Below are 23,163 nucleotides of genomic sequence, written 5' to 3'. Positions count from 1 at the left end.
GTAGACACAAAAAGTTGATTTTCCACCTGTCACAGGGGAGTACTATAACGTAGCAATGAGAAACGAAGACACACGGACCCCCTTGTGCATACAAAGGAAATCGATTGTAGAAAACACCTCCCTTATTATACCTTTAGCTTCCACCGGACATAACCAAAACTTAACAGAAGAAGGGCATCTATTGGCTGCTCAACTGCAATGCTGCTGTCCATGCATCTCACCACCCACCTGTCCATGTGTCTATCCCCCCCCCAATTGACTTCTAACCACCCAGCCTGCTGCTGTGCCCTCCTACAGGCCTTTCTGGTAAACAGAACCATTATCACCTTTTAACAAACACAATACCCCACATTATAACACCCTTTTTGTGGGGAAGGGTGAAAAAGCAATTGCTAACAATACAGAGAATCTCCAAAAGAGGATCTACTACAGCTGGGGAGGAAAAAGAAAAAAATAAAGTTTGTTCAATTGTGTCAAATGAATTGCTGAGTGATGGCATCTGAACTGAGGAGATGGAAACTACTGGAAAGGAAGGACACAAAATGGAAATGACAGAAACAATTTGATGAGGTTGTTAGAATTTCTTTAAATGCTCTAATATAAATGAGTCTTCTTCAGTAAACCAATCTGCCAGTTAAATTAATACCTGGAAGTTATTCTTTCCACAAAGGGATGAGTGGGAGAGAGAAGAATAGAGAGGACACAGAAAGGAAAATAGATTGTCATCAAGCATTAAGTTATGCTATGATCCTATATGTGTGCAACACTATTACATTTTTAATCAGAAAGTGCAATAATCATGAAACAAAAGATTAAAGGGAAAATTAGAAATGCTAAAGTGTGGGACCAACAAAACAGATATTCAGAACTGCACAAATAGAAAACATTGCAGAGGTAAATATGTTTATTCTCTCATAGAAGTTGTTACAGTGACAAAATCTTTTAAAACTGCACACATATTATTATAGAAAATTGACATAGTTCAAAGTATTCCATTTAACTGATTTACAGATTCATCCTAGAAATAATTTCTTAGGTGATAATCACTCTGAAAAGGACTAAGTAAGAGTCCACCCATAGAACACCTTAATTGTGCTAAACAGTTTTAGAGACAGATTTCCAGAGAAATGGGAGACAGTAAATCAGCAAGTTCAATTACATATAATAAGGGATCTATATTAATCTACTGTATAAAACAACAACAGTGAAGAAAAAAAATATTCAAAGACAGATCCAGTGATACTTAATTTATTCCTTTACTTATTTTTAGCTGAAATTCACTATTAATAGAGCAAGCTTTATCCTAGCTTCAGTAACAATTTAATCAAGGCATATTCATAACTGATTCTTTTGTAACTGAGCCATTACATAGCAAAAATTCAAACATAACTTTCACTTTCTGGCTTCTAATTGAAGATTTATAATGAAACTGTATATAACACGTTTAGCAATTAATTTAAAATGCTGAACTCAGAATTGCTACTGTGCCATCCTGTACCACTGCCTGTTTTAACTGCACTGTACACTGCTTTTCAGTCAAGCAAACAATTGCTCTTTCAAGTGACAAAAATGCATGCCTGCTCTCAAGGAGATATACATTTTACTGCATCATTAAAGAAAAATGTGCAGTCTGTGATATCAAAAGACTAGCAGTATGAAAAAAAATCAACACTTAATTGTAGAAGAATGTACAAATGATCAAAAAAAATTTCTCTTTAACAGGAATAAATTAATAGAGATCCCAAAAAGACCTGGGACATGCCACATTTCAGAACGCTCTACACAAACCCTCTACTCAAGAATGAATAAAAGACTCCTCCCACCAGCTAGGGCAAACCAAAACAGCCCAAGATGTTTTTAATGATGATTCTTCACAAAGCCCAGAAAATCAGCAGGTGTGTCTTTCTGCAAGAATAAATATAAAATAAAAACTAAGGTTTTAAGCCAATACCTTTTTTCATCTTTTCTATAGATGGTCTATGAGAAACTTTTTACTTCACCTTCCTCCAGCGAGATCATCCTCTATTACTACAGAAATTAATGTGATGTTAAAAATAAGGATGGTGAGGCTATACTGTATGATCAGATGAGGAAAAAAGACTGAGAGAGTGTAGATTTTCTCATACAGATAATTATAAAATACTAATGAAACACAAGAAATATATTATACATCTCCTTTGATAGATTTAAATAATTTGTATATCCCTTTTTCCTTACTTTGTGCATATCCACTGAAGCTTATTTTAGTAAGACATTTGAACTCCATCTGGTGCATGTTTTTTAGTCTTACCACCATGCTTGTCATTTTAACAGTGCTTTTTCATTTCCATGTGATTTCCAACATACAAAATGCCATCTCCTCTAATTATCTCTACACTCTTAAGACACCCTGCATTTAACTACAGAGGTGTTGGAAAGCAAATTACTACCCGTGTGATCCCAAGTCTATCTCACAGCAGAATCTCATCCATTTTCATGACTGTCTGTGTATAAACCGCAATATATCTGATGGTACAATAATTTCTTTTTAACTTGTATTTTATCCTTGGGGATTATGCCGGCTACTTGTATATAAATTTTGATATTACAGAAGTCTGGTCGTGTTTAGCGAAGATGCCAATGTCCACGAACGATTTTTACTCAATAAACCTTGTCCGGCACCCATCCAGCAAATCTTCCGAAACGCTCTTGTGCCATGTGCAGGCGGTGGGAGCTGGGCACACGACCGAGCACGGCGACTCCCCGCAGCCCGCCGCGGCTGATGCAGGCGAGACGCGCCGCCGTTCCAGCGGCGGCCACGGTCTCCCGGAGCTCTCGCACGGCCGCTCCCTGGGGAAGGCCGAGCAATAAAAACAAGCCCCAGCCGAACCCGGGAACGAAGCACAAGGCAGGCGGTCTCAGACCCGCCACAGCACTGAGTGAGCCAGCCTGCCCGGTGATAAGGGGGGGCGAGGCGGAGAGCGCGCACTGCAGTACGACACGCTACAGACAACGACCCCCTCCCTTCGCTGCCTGCTGAGGAAAGGAGAAGCGGGCGCTGCTCCTTCCGATCGCCTCCTCGCCTTCCCTAGGCTGAAAGGCCGCCACAGGACGCAGTCACTGACGCCGACCCGGAACTCCCGCAGCCCATCAGCCGCCAGGGCCATGGCAGCGGGACCGGGCGGGGCGCGGCGCCGCCCAGCTCGGCCGGCTCCCCGCGGCGCCGCCCAGCTCGGCTCCCCGCGGCGCCGCCCAGCTCGGCCGGCTCCCCGCGGCGCCGCCCAGCTCGGCCGGCTCCCCGCGGCGCCGCCCAGCTCGGCCGGCTCCCCGCGGCGCCGCCCAGCTCGGCCGGCTCCCCGCGGCGCCGCCCAGCTCGGCCGGCTCCCCGCGGCGCCGCCCAGCGCGGCTCCCCGCGGCGCCGCAGCCGCGCCCGCTCTGCGCACGCGGGCCTCCCGCCTTCTCCTCCGCAGCGCCTGCGCGCTGCGCCCCCGGCCTGTGCGGGGGCCGGGCCAGTGCGGTGCTGCCGGTGCCAGCGTGGGTCTCGGTGTCTACCGCAGTCTGGCTGTCGGGCTTTCGCTTTCTCTCCCTCTGCTCAGGGCCGGCCCCTTCTTCCTTCCGCAGGGCCCTGCAGGCGGTTTGAAATTTGCCGCAGTCTCTCACTCGAGTTCTCGATGTGGCCGTAAGCGCCTGGCGCTGAAGGGGAGGAGGCAAGCGCGCGGGGCGGGGAAGAGAAGGGCGGCCTGGAGCGGAGCGGCTTTTCTGCCTGCAGCTCGGGTTCCCCGGCCCCTCACGGGAACGGGGGTAGGGGACGGTGGAGAGCGTCAGGTGAGGCAGCAGGTCCCTTGTCGCGGCCCGTGGGCGGTCCGCGTCTGACGGGCACTGTGGTTGCCCTGGGGCGGCTTCTGCTAGCATTCCCCTATCTCCAGGCGTAGGGAGAGAGGCAAGGAAGGAGCCTGAGGTGATTCCGGGATCTGCGAGCCCCCCACACCCCTGGAAGTGGCGGAGGGAAGAGTGAAACAATTCCCGTCCCTCCTGGAGCGTCCCGGTTCTGCGGCAGGCTGGCCCGCAGGTAAGGCTCTGTGGGGCCCAGGCAGGGTCAGGGCGAGGGCCGGGAGGAGGAAGGTGTCACGGACACAAAACGCGGGGACGAAGCGGGGCGGGAACCCGGTTCTTCAGGTTTGGAGGAGCGGCTCAGCCGGAACTCGTCGGTCAGGTCGGCGAGCAGCAGCAGGAGCTCGGGGCGGCAGCGTGCGGCCCCTTCCGTGCGGGCGGACCGGGGGAAGCCGAGCCCGGCCCGGCCCGAGCCCTTCGGGCGGCTGCTGCGGCTCGCCGGGCGCGATCCCTCCTCCGATCCCCGGGAAGCTCCGTGCGCCCCTTGGGGGCTGAGTGGAAACGGCGGAATGAGGGAAAAAGGAGTATGTGCAGAAATCACAGCTGTGTGTATTCCGGTGCCTTTCTCTCTCCTACTTCCTCGGAGCACTTACGGCGGCTTCGCTGTTCCCGGAACAGTAGGGCGTGCCCCCTCTGCAGCGAGCTGCGCACGGAGTCGGTCACTCTCGCTGATGCTTAGTCCTTTGGTTTTTTAAAATTTATTTTGGAGCACGCTGTTTTATTTTTAGCATACCCTATTGCGATAATTGTAAATAACGTTGTTGAGGATGATAAGAGTGATGAGCACATTCATGAGTTTGGAAGGAGCCCAAAAGCAGCTCCGGACTGTGGTCTGCTCAATGTGTTATAAGTGATTTTCAGTTTGAATCCTAGCGTGACTCTTTGAAGGGCAGTGTTGTGAATTTCACTGATAATAAAAATATTTTGTAGATGAAGTAGTGCTGTTATATTATATACTCAGTGATTTTCTCATTTTAGACAGAGCTACAGGCATTTTTTGCTTGAAATTAGGAAGGTCTAGGATCAATTTTCTCCCTTCAAAATATCATTATTAGGGTGAAACATCTTTAGAGATGCGAGGTGAGAGGTTTGCTACAAAGTATAATATTAAATCAGTGTTTGTCTGAGCTCTTTAAATGCTCATTGTGTCTTGATTGTGAAATGATGTATTTAAATGTATGGTGGCCCAGAAACAGTTACCCTCTTAATATACATCTGCTTCCTCGATTAATGTAATTGCTTAGTGATGATGTAAGAATAGATAAAAGATGCCTTAGCAGTACAAAATTGTTTGACGTACATGACATAATTTTCCTATTGTTTTCTGTTACTTTGATTTGGAGGTATTTAGCTTATTGTGAAGTCAGTCTTACCTGAACTGAATTCTTGGCTGTAACTGGAAACGTGTGAATAGAAGATGGTTGTGTGAAATGTGTCAGGTGTAGCTTGTTGACCTAAACACCAGTATTTCACATGAATTGACTCCAGAGGAGCTTTTTTTAAAGTCTCATTCTCTCAGAAGTTGGCATAGTACTTTAATACATGTAAGCTTTCAGAAAGTGCTGGTTGGACTCTGTGTAGTGAGGATCTGTAGAGCTTATTAAGGTCTAGATTTTCACATAGCACACAAGTTGGCATGTGCATATACCAAAAAACCACTTAGATCAGTATCATACATAATTGAATAGCTCTGGTACATAATGTAAGCAGAGGCTAAGAAATAACTAATAGATTTGATACTGTGTTGTTGTTTGTAAGATCCTAATGTGAAAATGTATGGTGATAGTAATGTATCAGTCCAGTAGCATTACAAAAAATGCTAAAAGTACATTTTGAGACAGTAATTAGATTTTCTTAATATCTGGAAACTAGGTAACATGTAATTGTATGTAAAGGACAGTTTGTGTTTATGCATTACATGCTCTGCAAGATAGTTTATGTAAGTAATACTGTTTGCTTGTGAAGGTGATATTAAAGTTCACATTTCCTTGAGCTAAGATAGCAGTATTAGGTCTGCTTTAAGGAAAGAGGTGACGGGGTATTTACAGAAGAAAGGTCAGGTGGACATAGGTGTTTCTAAGCCTACCAACTCTGATACCATAACAGAGAACTAGTCAGTAGGAATGATGTCAGCTGATAGTTTCCTCCAACTGCTGTTTCTTCTAAGAGGTACCCAGGACAATTTTTTTTCGCTTGCTGCAGTAGCTCTTCTTCGTTGTACTGTAACCATAGCATGAGTAGGAAAGAGTGTAGGAGTCTATTAAATTGATGGGGGAAAAATATTTTAAATAGTTGCATCTTATTACAGAATGTGGGTTGTTACCATGGGGCACTCCATTTCATTAAAAAAAAAAAGTGGAGCTTCAGTATAGCAACAGTGTTTGGTTTTTTAATGAGCAATGAATCATTCTTTTGCAAAATGACAGAAAGGGTACTCATTTTGAATAAGCTGATAGTATAAAAACAATGCTTGCTTCATTTTAGAGTAAACACTTCTGGAAGATCCTTGTGGGGTTTTTTTTATTTTGTGTTTTCATATTTTTTTTTTTTATTGTGCTCATTTTAGTACTGTCACCCCCTTATGTTTTAAAGTTCCATTTGAATTCTTAGTTTGTTCCTGGATCTTCAGCATTTGTAGTAGCACTGATTCTAGAAAAGTCAATCTGTGTTAGGCTGCTTTTCTGAAAGTTATGTATGTTTTATATTGTGCCCTGAGAGATCCTCTGGCGAGTCACCATTATAAGAGCTTTCCAGATGCTGCCTGTAACTGATGATAATATTGTGTATGTAATATACTTTTTGCAGTAATGGTATATCCAGTTGCAGCTGTTGGCAACTGACTGACAGAGAACTCATACTTCATAAAACAAGTTGCCACCACTTAAAATTGCAAGATGTTGTTTTGGAATTTTGGTAATTTGCAAAGACTGGTGAAGGTCACCAAAGATAGCTTGGTAGGTCTGGAGGCGTCTCGTAGTTCTACAGGGCTGTAGGATGCTTTTAGTACATTGACTGTCTTGCAATGCTTTATGTGTGCCAATGCTAGTCAGGCACTGTTACACTTCATGGGTTCATCAGGCACTTGCAGACTCTTGCAAGCTGCATGATGGCTTTTTGATTGTTTTAACTGGGGACTTTCTGTTGGTCTCTAACTTCCTAATACCAACAAACTGAGGGATTTCAACTCCCTCTAAGGAATTGTAATTCTATTGCTAAATGAACTCTTAAGAAATTGCATTTCTCAGATTTTAAAACAGCAAATAAACTGCAAATACATTGCATTAAGGGGGTGAATTATGCAGTTGTCTAAAGAGTAAGTTTTTTTCCTGAAAAAGCTGACGTAAGCCTGTCCACTCAGAGCAGAAACTTTATGCTAACACTTTTTGAAGTGGGCCATGATTAGAGATGAACAGGTTCTTAAAACAGAAACACTATTCATCAGCTGGAATAACTTTGCCTCCAAGATAGTGGTAAGCACTGTAATGTTTTGGCAGATTGTAATTATATGTTTTTCTCAGTCTTTGCATTTTCTCTTTAATGTTAGCCTCTTTCACTCATAGTAGCAGCTCTTTTGTGGTAATAGTTCTTAGGTTATTCTGAATGAAAATTTCAAATGAGTCCTTTTAAGGACTCATTATCGCTTTAAAACTCAGTCTATTTCTTTCTCAGTGCATTAAAACCTAATGTATTTCTATCTCTTCCTACATGTCCCTTTGTTGGGTCATGGTCACCCTGTGATCCTGCAGCCCTTTTTCTTGCATGGGTGGTTTTGGACCTATGAGCAAACATTAATTGCAAAAAGAGTACCCTTGTATGGGGTCTTTCTTCTGAAGAAGACTCTTACATCTGTCTTGCATAATTTAAAATTTTTCTATGTCTATTTACTTTGTCTCCTTTGAAGTTTACTTAGACAAAGATTGAAGATGGAGCAACAAGATTGTGGTTGCCAATATGATTATGCTCCTTCTCAATTATGAATGCAACTGTTGTAGTACTAATACTTTTGCATTCATATTCTGTTTCTGAAAGACATTAGTTCTAGAGAAGTGTCATTCTTTGTTGTTGAATCTATTATACAGAGATGGTGTCTACACGGGTGAATTTTACTGATCTTGGAAAAAAGGGGAATTTTGGTCTGTTATTTATAGCCTGTTCACACTAAGGTATCTGGATCCTATGTATGTAATGCCAAATATGCTGGCATACACCCAGGAAGGCAGTGAGTGATAGGCCCTGAACTTGTAGTGTAGCTTATTTTTTTCCTCTAAGACAAATCAGACTTTTTTCTGGTAAGTAAAAAAGAAACAAGGAGAACCTTTAGTCAGAAGGTAATATGAAGAAGACTAGACAGCAAAGACTTGTGGAAGAGATAAAATGTATACATGCCGGAAGTGAAGACAAATGAGAGGGCATTTGACAGATTTTGTCATAGGTCTTCTGTTTTGTTTGGGGACTTCAGACACTTCCGTGTTTTGGAATGAAACGCAACAGGATGTGACTTCATCAGTTGTGTAATACAATGTGTTACCATGCCTATAGAATTAGGCATGAAATGGGCATGCCTCAAGAATTTTTAACTGTAAATGCAGCAGATATTATAGTGTTCTTTCCTTTTGTATCTATCTTTCTAAACCATAAAATAACAATAGCAAACTGTTCTTTGTCTGGTTTTGTCATGGTTATATTTGTCTCTTTAGTTATTTTTTATGAAAATTCTAATGTGACAGCATGTTTTAAATTCTTTATCCCATCCTGCAGCAAAATTCTTTATCCCATTGAATCATTAAAACTGAAACTAGTTAAAGTCAGAAAGTGGTATGTTCATTATGCTGGCAGGTGGCACGGGGGAGGGGGGAGGGTCATCCCCGAAATGTGTAACTGCATCACACAAGGATTTTTGCTTTCTATTTATTTCCCATAATAATGCATATGCATCACCCCAGCACATCCCATCCTCACTTTGTATTAAAATGAGGTTATTAGTACTTCATACATGTGCAATTCTGTTCTTGAATTGGGTCAGTAGTCTTGAATTGGGTCAGTGGTCCCAGGGATGAAGTCAGGAAGGTCTTTGCCAGGTCTCTGTTACCCTCTGCCATGGTATGAAGCCCCCTGCTTCATGATGGATTAACGTAGAGTCCAGGTGCTGGGCATTGTTCTACTGTTTTCAATATGTTCCTATAATGGTTCACTTGCTCCACTTCCTTCTATAAATGAGTTCATAATATAACAATTAGCTTTAGCTTAAGCATCTAATAATCATTAACCTATCATTGGTGTATCTAACTTCAATATAAATTGGTTCTAACCCTCAGCTAAAATCTTAATTTTTTAAAATCATCATGTACCATGCAGGAAAATAACTTTTTGTGTAGTCAGAAAGTTATTGAAGTGAAACATCCCAGAAGTATTTCTGCATGTATGTGAAGTATTGATATCTTATATTTTCCTGAGAAGTAACATAATGATATTTATAGTATTAGACTAATCAGCATATTAGCAATATGTCTAGGTTTCTGTAGTACTGAACTTTGTAACAAGAAATTAAATACTCTGACATACATCAGCCTAATTAAAAGTTAAATGGAATGGAAGAAATTGTGACAAGACCCTTGAAGAAATATTAAAACAGCTAATTAAAGAAAGCATATATGGAGGTTTAGTTTCAAAATTGAGAACAATAATAAGTGTAGAACCGTATATTTTCTTTTAGGAAGATTCTTTGGAGGTCACCCTTTGCCCAAAGTATTGTGAATTAGAAAAGGTTTTCCAGAGCCTTGTCTAGTTAAGCTTTTACCATCTTCAGGGATGGACATTTCACAGCCTCTCTAGGCTGGTGTTTAACTGTTCTTTTCTTCAACTTCAGGGTCCCCTATTTGCACATGATTTCTGCTGGAGATGTGGACACTCCAAGTTGTGTATATCTGTGCTGTTCTCTAATATGTGCTGTGCTATGTCCTAATGAATATGCCAGTGAGAGCATACCTAACAAGCTCACATTCACACACTTAAGATGTGTGCTGACGCTCCCTGTACTGACCACCTGCTAGCAGGAGTTCAGGATCTTGTATCCACTAGGAGGGATGCTGCATTGGTTTAGCCTGGACAGATATCATACAATCAGTTGGGGGACTTCTGACAGCATCAAACTGGGGTTTGACTGATCATGTTATCCCTCCAAAGTTACTACTACTGTCACTGTTGATTTTGGTTTTATTTTCAAGAAGACTCCCTTACTTCAAACAAGTTCTTCTGTCTAATTTCGTAGTTTCTGTTTAATGTAACTGACAAGCCTCTTGCTCTGTAACATGACCACGTTTGGGCCTGTGCCCTGTCAGACATTGATTCTGGTATCCTGTCATATTTGATTCACACACACAGATTCCCATCTTCACATTTGTTATTATCCAGACTGTTCTGCCAAGGGTGGGGCTTGGCAAGCACCCACCACTCTCACCTGTGTCACTAAACAGTGGCCCTAAAGTTTTCTTAGTCTTTCTTGTGTTCCTGATGTCCTTAGAATAGCCTTTCTCTTTGTCCTTATCAGCTTTTGCTAGTTTTGGCTGCAGTCGAGCTTTGATTTTCTTAATTCCTCCTTGTAGGCAAAGGCAACATCTCTGTATACCTTCTGGGTAATCTGTCATGTTCTCTCTTGTGTTTGGACTCAGTCAGGAGTTCTGTCCTTGTTCTAGGTGAGAAGTGTAGATTGCTGGCGAGGATGTCACATTTGCCTTCCTCCACAGTGACTGAGATGAAGTGTGTTTTCCTCATTTAAAGCATCAGTATCTAATTTTTATGAAATTACTACTCTGTAGATTAGTATGTCATGTAAACTGAATATAACTATAGTAAAATTACCTATATTTTAGCTATAAGCCATTACATTCCCCAAATCAGTGTGCCAGCTAAGAGCATTTCACTGAGTTAACAAACCAAAGTTTGTTGTCTATTAGAAATGGTGTGTTGTTTAAAGGATGTCAACAAATGCAGTTCAAGTCTATGGTATGTGCAGTTATTCTGCAGTTTTTACTTATGTGGTAAATACTTTTTAGAGAGATATAGCCTTTAATGTGTCAGTTAAAATAATTACATGCTTTGTGACTTTTAGTAGATTGACTTCTGTTCTTTTATGAACCTATTTATTGTAATAAACATTTAATGATTTTTCTTGTGGCTAGTGTGTAATGTTGTTAAAGCCTTCTGTAGTAGGGGTAGTATTATATTGTGTTCATGTAACTTGCAGTTTGGGCACTGTCTGCTTTTAATATTTGAAGTCAGCCAATAAGAATTACTGAAAAAAGATGCGGATTTTTTGAGACATTCAGAATGTGGACAGCAGCCTGTAGTTCTGAGTTTAAACCTTTGACACGGAGATCTCCAAACTGTGCATATATTTGTCTAAATTTTCTTGAGTACAAGGCATAAGTTTACTTGCTTATTTTTAAGACTGAAAATACAGACTTTTGCCAATTGGATTATCAGTGACAATATTGAGCAGATGAAGAATAGTAAAGTACCTGTAAAATTTGAAGCACAGTAAAAAAATCTTCTTGCTTGCAAGGAAAAGAAAGGAGAATAGTATGAAGTTATTAAAGGAAGGGTGATGAAAAGGTGTAAAAGCTAAAATATAAGAGGAAAAAAAAAGTCCAGTGATGCTACTTGATATCTTTCAGTGCCAGAAAATACCACAATATATTTTGGCTTTGTTATTGCTGTGTAAAAGTAATAAAGTAAATACTCTGCTTGTACAAAAATAACCATCACTTTGGGGTTTTTTCCTCCTTCCCTTTTGACTAAACTATAATCAATTCCTGAGTCTTTGCTAGTTAGATCCAGTAAGAAAGGTAGTTCTTGTACCAGTTCAGTTTCAAAAGGACAGGCAATACTATTTACCTTTTAGATCTCTTCTTCCTATAATAAAATTAGAAATGTTTATTATAACTAAGGTGTTTTCTCAAACCATGTGTAGGTTACTTATCTTGTCAATTAGCTGGACTACCACATTTCAGAGGACCTGGATGTCTGGAAACAGGATTTCTTTAGGCTATTTGAAAAAAACTTACGTAGTTGTGGTTTTTGAAGGTTTTTTGTGTGTATGTGTGTAACATTTTTCACATGGGCTGTGCTTTGTTTTGTTGGTCATTTTTATATGCTTGCAATTCATAAGAGATTTCTGGAGGAAAAGTAAAGGTATCTTATATATTCTGGGTATATGATGGTAGTATGTTTCTTTATTTCCCAGTTTGAGAATCTTGTTAGGCAAATAGTGGGGTTTTTTTGCATAAAGGTGTCTGTTTCTGCTATAGTAAAACTTCTGCTTTTGAAGACAGCAGTTCAGTTGCATGAGAAGTGCTGTGTTAAAATGTAAGTAATTAATATGTACCTACCTGGATGCTTAGTAAAGTTTGTCTGCTGAGTCTTTTCTGTGTTGAGGAGAACTCTAATGATCATGTAAATTTAATTCTTGAACACTTTGTTGTCCATAGGGCTTTTTTTTTCCACATCTGTAACTTGATAGATCTTTTCAGGAGTTACATAAATTGACTGAGAAGAGAGGTATCCTTTTTGAGCCAGGAGCAGTTTCCAGTTGTGCCTGACTTTGAAGCTATAGGTAAACTGATGGGTTCTGTTCAGTAGAAAAATTCTGTATGTGCACCTTGAAGGATGCAGTGGTGTTCTGTAGTGCTGCCACAAACTTTTGTGATAAAGTTTTTTGATTACATGTCAATTGCATGTAAATGTCTTGAGTATTATGTAGCTAAAGATTGGAAAACTTAGCACATTTTGGTGTGTAGGTTGGTTGATTGTTTTTAATTCCAGATCTTAATTAAAATTGAGCTTTGTCCTATCTGTGTTTTCAAATACAGGTTCAGAGAATAAAAATGGGAACTCCTGGATCAGGACGGAAGAGAACTCCAGTGAAAGACAGATTTTCTGCAGAAGATGAAGCTCTAAGCAACATTGCCAGAGAGGTTTGCTAACTTAGTAGTGTCTTGAATTCTGAAGTAGGGATGAAAGTCAGTCTGCTTCCTCTTTGATATTTCTTCAATTTTTTCCCATCTTTCCTTCACATCAGAAAATTTTTCTTCTGTTGGCTGTCCCCTCCCCTTTATTTCTTGTACTTAACTTCTGTTGTGTAGAGAGCTCTTCCACATCTTTTCCTTGGTGTGGGACCATGCACTGAGACAAGCATTTTTACAATGTCTCTGTGTTACACACAAATATGCTAAAACATCAACAATAGAGTGAATTTCTACCTTATTCCAAGAACTTCTGAGTTGCTAAACCTCTTTCTTAGGGACCTACTTTATATACTATGGTGTATTATTTTTCCCAGCATTGAATTTCCTTGCTCACCGGAACTGAGGAAGAGTAAAGGTGATGTACATATTCCAGGGACAGTGATCTATCTGTGCGTCCTTCCCTGGAAGCAATACACTCTCCCTATTTCACCATGACTGAAGTGGGATTATTTGCATTTGATCAGTTCGGCAGTCTTATCCTGGTGCAACAGTGTATCATGCTGTGGCGGTTTTAGTTTGAACACCAATTTTGTCTGAGGGTTTTGGTTTGCCAATTTGACATTTCTTGGCCAACACACTAATTAATGTGGTGGGTTTAGTGCTGGCTAAAGGCAAGTGCACTTACTAGAATATGCTTACTTATTTCCTTGTGAGATGGGATTAGGAAGAAGGCAAAGCAGGCTCAAAACTTCAAAAGGGTATAAAGAAAACCTGTATTAACAGAAACTAAAAGAATAATAATAATAAAACCTTTGGAACACTTCTCCTCCCTAACACTTGCTTTTTCTTTCCTACTCATTATGTAAAGAGACAAAATTTAAAACACACATGCTTTTTTCAAAAGCTGCAGGAGCAGGTGTAGCTGTGTTCCCTGCAAGGAAATAATGGAATTGTGGGTGTAGAAGCACCTAACATCATTAAAATGGAGTAGTGGCAAGTGTATTCTAATTATAGCAAGGTTAATTGAAAGTCAGCTTATCTCTTAAAAAAAAAAAAAAAAAAAAAAAAAGCAAAGCCTATCTCCTGAAAATATAGAGTTCCTTTTGGTTCTTTCTCTAGCTTTTGTAATGGATTCTGAAACTGTTATTCTTTGTCAATCTTAGAAAGCTAAGTCACCTGGTGTAGAAGACAGTTTCATGTATCTTGTGCAAAGTTTGAGCTTCCCAAAGTACAGGTAATGATTGTCTAGTGTAACTTCAGGCTCCTGGCAGCATTATATTCCCATTTGTTAAACAAAAAGATGTAACTGCTTGAAAATACCCATGTAACTATGTAAATGAAAATTGAGGTTCCTTTTCTCAAGGTTATTTTCACAGTGTACATTGAATACACCTGATATGATCTCAAGATGTTCTCTCTATGTGAGTTGTGGGGATTTTCTATTAAATTCATGTAAAGACAGAATATCATTGGCTGCTTCAATTGTCTTTGTATTTGCAGACAAATTGTTAATTTTAAATATATAGCAGTAATCTGTCATCACCATTTTTTAGGATTATATGAGACCTCTTTCTCCAAAACCAGTCTGATTATGTGAGAACAGAGGTTTCAGTCACTTCTGGGTTCTTGTATTGCCTGTGGTTCATGCTCAGATACAATAAATATCATGGCACAGAGTGATAAGAGTCTGACACGTCATCTCACCATCCTCAACCTGCTAAACAGGAGTTTGAAGGGACAATCAGGATTTACCATTCATAGCCTTTTTTTGGATGTTATCATCAGCAACTCTTCCATTATTCAGTGCTGTGTTAACTAGGTGACAGAGAGCTAGAGGTTGTGGACAAGCAACATTGCAACAGTGTTCACTGGGTTTCAGCCTTGCAGGATATTGTCTCTGTGTTTTGGTTTGGTAGGGTTTTTTTCAGGCACTCTCAGTTCTTATGACTATTTTCACTATCTAGCAAGAACATGGAAAACTTTAGGTGTTTTCTCATGGGAGAAAATAAAGATTCATTTTGATTTAAAATTCACTTTGTAGTAGCTCAACTGTGAGTAGAGTGCAGTTCTTACTTTAATAGGGATGTAATGTTATGATATTGCCATGATAGGAAAAGCTGAGTTTTTAAAAGTTTAATATTTTTAAATGTTTTGGTTTTTGTAGGCAACTGGGGCAGAGACATGAGAAATAAGTGGAAAAGAGGTTTCTGAGGAGCCATAAGAAATACTTTTGGCACATTAGTGATGGTGTTGCCTTGATTTCATGAGACAGTATGGAGATTTTGACAAAAAGCATGGGAATGAGAATACAGAAGAATTGAGCAGCAGAAGGAATCAGAATGGTTTGAATTGAAAGAACCTTACAGATGATCCTATTCCAACCCCCCTGCCATGGGGTGTTGGAATTGGGCATAGAATCCTTTGTTTGCTTGATGAGAAGGTGAAATTAAGTTGCTATATGTAGTTATCTATTAACATTTTTAAAATGCTCACCTTGATGCTTAGCCAGAGCTGGCAGGGTGTCCTAGAGCCGTTCCATGCATCTGTGGCAGACAGGAGAAGCAGTTCCTGCAGGGGCAGTCAGTGCCCTTAACGCTGCCATCTGGTGGAAGAATTAAATGCTCCTTAACCCGGCCTCCTGCGTTAGAAACTGCAGGACTGCATATCCCTTGGCAGAGAGAGAAACGGTTCTGTGTTATATGTATACATCAGCCCATGATGACAAAATAATTTTTCAGAGGTGGATAACGTTTTAGGATAGCCTATATTTTAACCTTATGAAGCTTTTATGCTGAAGCCGAGCTAATTAAAGAATCACCTTCTCCAGGGTATAAAAATTTAAAATAAAATACTGTTGCTTTCTAGTGAATTCCTTCTTGCAGGCAAGGGAAGGAAAAATATGCCTATCTACACTATGTAGTTAGATGTTATGCTTCTCTTTGCTCAACATGGAGGGAAGCCTCTACCATATAAGTTCTATGTTAATATCATACTGCTTACCTAGGAAAAAACATGATTGTCGCTATGAAGAGTCTAAGAAAAATACATCAGAAAGGAGAGACTTCAGACTCAATCTTTACAAAGGCATTCAAGTTAAAGTCTCATCTTGCTTTGTTTCTTTCTTTCTTTCCAAAAATATTTTTGATTTAACTGAAGAACTACATGTTATCCTTGAAAGTTGAGCTAAAAGTTTTCAAAAGATTCTGGTAGAATAAGTTTTTAAAAACAAAGATGAAAAAATTGAATAAGTAGAGATGGCTTTCTAAATGACTATAAATAGCTTATAATAATTGGTTTTTAGGTGAAAATCAGGGAACTGACTGTGTCACCCCCTGGAAGAAGAACGTTGTCTTGCTACTTCTGTATTTACTAAATATATGCAATAAAATAAACCAATCAAATTGAATACTGCTGTAAGGTACTGCTTAACTGCTTGAAAACAGGCAGGATAATAATAATCTTCTAGAATGAAATGTTTTTTATGCAGGCACAAAGAAACACTGGGTGTTTTTTTGTCCAGGTAATGGTTTTTGTTACTTATTTTGAAATGAAGAATTCCAGAACTCAGTGGTGAACAGATTGCTTTGTTTTGTTACTTAGACCATAGCTAATGCCCAAAGAAATACAAGATTGGTTTAAAACCACAAATTTGTCCCAGAGTAGAAGGTAAATATGAATAGTGTGAATGTGTTCCTATACAAAAGAGAATTTAGAGATTTAGTTATAAATCAATAATTAGTTAATTATTTTTTTCTTTACCAAGTAAATTCTCAAGGACCTCTTACTTGTTTTCCTACCCAATTAATTTGTTACAAAGATCTTCTCTGTAGTCTTCTATGTCCTTTTTTGATAAATTCTCTGAATAAATGCCATGCTGAATTATTGTATCTTGGTACCCAATGGCTGTTTGCCCTCCAGATTTTGACATTCTTTCCATTTAAGCCACTAGTGTAAGTGTACCAGGTTTAAATACCTCATGTCTTATTTGCAGTTAATGTCTTAAAGAAAATTCAGCTATCCCATTTCTTTTTACCAGTTGAAAGTTCCCTTAGGAAGCTTTTGAAATAGTGTCAGAGTTGCTAGATCTTGGACAATACACAGTTGAATTTTTACTTCAGAAAAATAGAAACTTGGTATATCACTTTATAATAAGCTGTATTTCAGTTAGATAATATTAAAATGGATATTTATCAGAATATATTTTATTAATGTGTGCCTGGTCTAAAGACTGTATAGAGAATAATGACCAGTGAATCTGAAATCAAGACTGTAGTGGCCAGTCTGTCCTTTTCTAAGACTGGACTTTGTTTAATGCAGGCTGTAGAAAGCAATCTGTATTGGCTCCCAAGCTACTATGAGCAATGAATAGGGATGTATTTCATATGCTCTCTCAAGTCAAATACTAGTTGAATTGAAAGGCATGATAACATTACTGCCTCTACTTTTGCTGGTTTATTTAAAAAAAAAAAAAAACCCGAAACAAGTAGTCTAGTGTTTCTGTTCTGCTCCTACAATCCAAACTTTATCCAAAGTTATTGTGGCTCTACATTTTTCTTAGCAGATATTTAAAGACTTTATTTCAATGCAGCTGATGAAATTTTTTGTTAAGGATTTTTTGGTGGTAATTTGTTTCACAATTATTATGGGCTTTTTCAGTAAGGCAACAGAGTGAATAGCAGCACCTGGAAAGAAAACTATGTCCTTTTGCATTATGGTTGTTTCTCTATTATTGTTAATTTTAAATTTCAATAACGTAGCTATGAAGACTTGTGTGACTGCTACATCAATAGCATGAGGCCTGTGCTCTAACAGATCTGATGAGAATTAAGAATTGCTTGGTATTATGACCTTATGACCTTTCTAATGGTACTGCAACTTGCCTCTTGCTCTGAAGTATAGTGAAGGAAGCCTGAGAGCTGTCCTTTTAGTTAACTTGTCTTTTGTCTTTTTTGAGATTATGTGCTTTTTACAGGAATCTAGTTGCTCAGGTTAAAAATTAATGTAATATTAGCTCATTTCATAAAAAAAAATCTAAAAATATTTTCTTTTTCTCCTGCCACCTATATCTGGCACCCATTTTATGACAAATATTTGTAAATCCACTTGTGTTTTATCAAGGGTTTAGTAAATGATAAGAAATGGAGCTTCCCTTCTACTGTAGGAATTTAAAGTTAGATCTCTGGGTGTACGACTAGGAGAGAGTGGTGAAATGTGAATTGATTTTTAACGTGAATAAATAAATCAATTAACTTTGTATGTTAACAGTATTATCTTTGTATTAAATTTGTAACTTAACAGTAAAGCCTTGCCTGAGCATAAAGGCCAAATGCATATATCTGCTATTTTATAGACAAAGCTAAACCCAAACTTATCAGCTCTTTGAGTCCTTTTTCCTTCTGTGCTGCATACCTGTTGGTGTGACAGTTTGTATGCAACAGAGCAATAATGGGCTACAAATGGAAGTGCTTCCTCTTGCAAGGCAATTTCCTTGCTTTAATTGTGTGTTATCATCAGGTGGAAAGAAGAGTAGCTTTATGATGCTTTGAAAAAAGATTACATTATGGCAGTCAAGAGTGTTGACACAGCCTTGGAATTATTTTATCTGCATATGGAAAATTCAGAAAAAATAATCTTCATGAGTCATTTGGAGTTAGGACAAACTATTTTGAGTAACAAAACTATAGTGAGTCTGCCTTCTGTCCTGTCATTGTTTGGTATTTTTTGTGCCTGTAGTTTAATCATAATTTGAAGTTAAAGTCCCAAGTTATATACCTGTTTCATTTTCCTGAAGCACAGTAAAACAGTTTTATAGGTTTCCAATGTTTTACATAAACATTTGCTGTGGCAATGGCAAAAGCAAGGAAAAGTCAAAAATCCATTGGAATTTTACATTTTAAGAACTTCTATAACTGGTTGGTTGTTAGGAGTTCTGAGTTTTTAGCTGCTGCTGACTCTCAAAAAGCTTTTAACTAACATTATATAGAAAACTGGAATCTTCAGTGGAAAACCTGTCTTCAGTGGTTTAATATTTAAAGAATTTGAGAGAATTTTTGTCAACTCATTATTCAAACAAGAAAAAAACTGAGCTTGTGCTTTCTTGAAACTTTAGCTATATGGCAAAATTTATTCCATCGTATTCCCAGGGCTGTTTAATACTTTTATCAACGACACTGTCAGTGGGATTCAGTGTACCCTCAGCAAGTTTGCAGATATGTGAACAAGAGCGGTGCAGTTGGTGCAACAGAAGTATGGGGTGCCATCCAGGGCCACCTGGACAAATTTGGGCCCATGAAAAACTCTTGAAGTTCAACAAGTCCAAGTACAAGATACTGCACGTCAGTCAGGGCAGTCTCAGATGTGAGTCCAGACTGGGAGAAGTTGTTAGTGGCCACAAAGATGCTCAGAGGACTGGAGCACCTCACCTATGAGGACACGCTGAGAGAGCTGGGGTTGTTCAGCCTGGAGAAGAGAAGTATTTGGGGAGACCTCACTGACCTTCCAGTACCTGAAACAGGCTTATGAAAAACGGGGAGAGTGAGTTTTTTTTAGACAGGCAAATAGCATTAGGACAGGGGAATGTATGGTTTTAAACTAAAAGAGAGTAGGTTTAGATTAAATTTTAGGAGGAAAGTCTTACTAGAGGAATGGTGGGTTCCTGGCCACTGGAACAGGTTGGCCAGAGAAGTTGTGGATGTCCCATACCTGGAACTATTCAAGGCCAGGTTGGATGGAGTGCTGAGCAGCCTGCTTTAGTTGATGGTACCTGATCTGGGCATTGGAACTAGATGATCTTTATGGTCCCTTCACAGCCAAGCCATTCTATGACTTTTTAAATGATTATCTAATTCTTTCGCCTAGCAATGCTATCTTTAAAGAGTTAGGTACATATTCTTTTTGAAATGTCATTCTTTATTACTTCTGTATTATGATGTTAAAATCTTAATGTGTACTTGTGAAGGGATTTGAGTTTATTCTAAAAAGTTTCTTTAAACTTTAATTATTTTCCATCTACTTGTAGGCAGAAGCCAGACTTGCAGCAAAACGGGCAGCTCGAGCAGAAGCAAGAGATATACGTATGAGAGAGCTGGAGCGTCAGCAAAAAGAGGTATTGTAACTCACCAGGAATTATTGCAAACCATTACAAAAATTCGTAATGTGTCTTATTTCTGCATTTCCATAAGATTTTGTCTTTTAGTGTAATTCAGTTTTGTGCAAGTATTTTCAGCTTTAGAATCAGATTATACTGAAAGGATTCACAGTAAATACCTGTTGTCAAGATATTTCTTTTAAAAATATTATTTAAATGGGGTAATATTTACATATACAGTCGTGTGTTGCTCCACATGTTTCTCCTAAAAAAAGTTTGCATTTCATGAGAAAAAAAATTCTAGAAACTAGGTTTTTCAGCAGTCTGGTTATTGCATGGTTGTCGCAATCCAGTTTTGACATTGCATATAAAACATTGAGTATTTATTATTTATCATGGTTACACTCAGATCCATTAATGCTCATACTTGGTTGTTGTGGGATTTTTTTTCTGTGGTAATTAGCAAAATATGCAGAACATTTTTTGCCTCAATGTTATATGGTTCTCATTGTACCGCAGTTTGAGTTTTTGACTTGCTATAGATATCTGCTATTATTTTGAAGATTGCATGATAATTAATGTAGATCTTTCTGAGTTTTCAGCTTGGGAATCCAATCTTGTGTGGTGACTATAATTTATATTTTAAATGTTTTGTTTGGTTTTCTTTTTACATTCTGTAGTTTTCTCAGCATTCATATGATAGAAAATGGGCTCATATCCAGAAATGGATGGTAGGCTAAAATCACCTGTTGTGCATGTTTTTGCCACTCAGAGAACTAACACAGGATTTTGGATGAAGTAATTTACTTACTAATGGTTTGCCGTGTGTTATTTCAAAGTGTATAATTATGTATCAAATATATATATACACACAGTCATATAAACTATGTATGTATGTGGCTCAATTATATATGTACATAGGGCAACCTTCCCCCTGACTGACTTTTCCCTTGGGTCACCACAGCAGCTCCTGCCTCTCTACTTCCCTTTGTGAGGATGTTTAATACTGCAATGAGGACACCCCTCAGTCTCCTCCAGGCTGAACAGACAGGGTGACCTCAACTGCTCCTTGTTCAGCTTTCCCTCCAGCCCCTTCACCATCTTGGTTGCCCTTTTTGGGGGGTTCTGTAATAGTTTTGTATTTTTCTTATATTGTGCACCCAAAACTGCACACAGGACTCGAGGTGGGTCTGAAGCAGTGCAGAGCAGAGCGGGACAACCCCTTCCTTGCTCAGCTGGGGATGCTGTGCCTGATGTACCCAGGACACAGTAGGCACTCTTGTCTGTGTGGGTGCTGCTGACTCACATTCAACTTGCCATCAACCAGGACCCCGTGGTGCTGCTCTCCAGTGTCTTGTTCACCAGTCTGTCTGTCCTGGATTGACCCATCCCAAGTGCAGAATCCAGCAGTTGCCCTTGTTAAACTTCATACGTGTTGGAGGTTAGGATTTGTTCAATTTTTTTCTTTCTGAGGGAATTTTTCTCCCATTTGTTGCCTAAGAGACCAGAACAATGGATACTTGAGAGAAGCAAAGGATGTGGCCAAGATGGGGTGAAGGGGTGCAGCTGGCTGCAGTCTCTTAGCTGGGGGGCTTTCTCTTAGGAAATGGAGAGATACGGTGAGAGTTTGGCTGGGGGGTGAGGGGCTGGGTTTGTCCCTTGCTCTCTCACTCTTGGGGTGGGGGTGGGGCAGGGGGCGAGATGGGCTGCTGCTGTGGGGAGAACTCGTTGTCAACATGGAGTTCTGTTGTGTACTGCTTTTCCTTACCATGGGTGAGCCTTTGCTAGCAAGGACAGCTGTTGAACTGGGACCTTTTCAACGCCCAATCTCACTGGAAGTGACCCTTGCCATCTACTTGGTGCTGCAGGGGAAAACCTAGGACCCTGACCCCCTCTCCCTTTTGGAGGGAGTGCCTCCTGGTGCTTTCAGCAGCTGCTTGTAGAAAGCCCTCTGCTGCTGCCCAGTGCTGCTGTTTTCTGCTGCTTGCTTTTTGCTACATTTTAACCCGATATCCCCTGCCTCTGCCTGCCGGGATACCCTGCGGCTCCTGGTATGGCTCTGGCTTTTTACCACCCTAGGTGTGCCTGCCTTCCAGCCTGCTGCTTCAGGGTGCCTGCTACAGTCTCTTTCATCATCCAGAGGGGCACCAGGACCAGCTGCCTCCCATGAGATTGTAAAGGAAGCCACTTTCTGTCTCTCCCGCTGGCTGTGCCGCCATTGCTCACCTGGAGCGAGGCAGCTGGGCTTGTGCCACAGTGCCTCCTCCATGTGCAGGGACTCATCGTGCCTGCGCTGCCCGGCCAGGAGCCACCAGCGCCCTGCCGGCTGTGACTGTAACTGCACCAAAGGCAAAAGTGCCTGCAAGCCAAGAGAAGGCTGTCACTGGGTTGCTGGTTCTGTTTGTTGTCACTCCCACTGTTGTTGTTTGTTTGCCTTGTTTTATGGCAACACTATGGTCGGTGCTTGCCCATCTCTCTGTTTTACCAAGATCTTGGGGTAGGGCCTCCCTGCCTTGAGGTCCTCCCATTTAGTGCATCAGCAAACCTACTATTCCTTGAGTTCCACATCCAAGTCATTTATGAGACCTGGGCCTAAGATGAGCCTGTGGAGCCCTACTGGTGAGCTGATGCCAGTTGAATGTCACCCCATTAACTACAACCCTTTGTACCCAATCTGTGAGCCAGTTGCTCGTTCATTGTATAGCATGGTTATTCAGCTGTGTGCAGGCCACTTTGTCTAGAAGGATCCTGTGTGAGACAGTATCAAAAGCTTTACTGAAGTCAAAAAAGATAAAATTACCAACTCTCCTAGGTCACTTAGGTAGATTACCCTGTTGTATAACAAAATAAGGTTTGACAAGCAGGAGTTTTCCCTCATGAAACCATCCTGGTGAAGCGATACGCAGAATAAATAAATGCACTCCACAAGCTGGGGTAGTTATGAAGTGGGTATGTATTGTCAGTGCCTATCACAAGTGAGCTATCTCTCCAAAAACTTGTGCCCCGAGTCTCAGTCTGACCCACACTTTTATTCACAAAGGTGTTCCATATGCAGTACATCACACAACTTTGCTAGCATATTCAACCCCTGGCCCCGCCTGTCCTCGCCTCTCATGCTAAATAGGTCCATGCCCTTCTAGGCATGTGTGGTTTGCCATGGTGGTCCTGTGGGGGGTCTCTGGTGGTCTTGAGGCTGAAGATTGTGGTCTTCTTCATGGTAGAACTTTTGAACTTTTCTCCTTT

The 23,163-nt window shown here is 40.2% G+C and overlaps 1 protein-coding gene across 14 annotated transcripts in view; it reads left to right on the top strand.

The window, feature by feature from the left end:
- Positions 1–3,458: 3,458 nt before the first annotated feature.
- The window catches only part of LRRFIP2 (LRR binding FLII interacting protein 2), a 53,124-nt gene continuing 33,419 nt past the window's right edge, over positions 3,459–23,163 (top strand). For 13 of the 14 annotated variants that reach the window (XM_085570735.1, XM_085570795.1, XM_085570766.1 and 10 more), the window contains exons 1-5: positions 3,459–3,804; positions 3,906–4,048; positions 12,738–12,842; positions 19,852–19,938; positions 20,601–20,651. In XM_085570735.1, the coding sequence (XP_085426861.1) occupies positions 12,753–12,842; positions 19,852–19,938; positions 20,601–20,651 (228 nt within the window). In that variant the 5' untranslated portion in view covers positions 3,459–3,804; positions 3,906–4,048; positions 12,738–12,752. The remainder of the gene's footprint in view (positions 3,805–3,905; positions 4,049–12,737; positions 12,843–19,851; positions 19,939–20,600; positions 20,652–23,163) is intronic. The other variant, XM_085570809.1, reaches the window with a different exon arrangement.

The sequence above is a fragment of the Lonchura striata genome, chromosome 2, assembly GCF_050655825.1.
Source record: "Lonchura striata isolate lonStrDom1 chromosome 2, ASM5065582v1, whole genome shotgun sequence".
Classification (NCBI taxonomy): Eukaryota; Metazoa; Chordata; class Aves; order Passeriformes; family Estrildidae; genus Lonchura; species Lonchura striata.
This window is presented reverse-complemented; position numbering and strand designations above follow the sequence as displayed.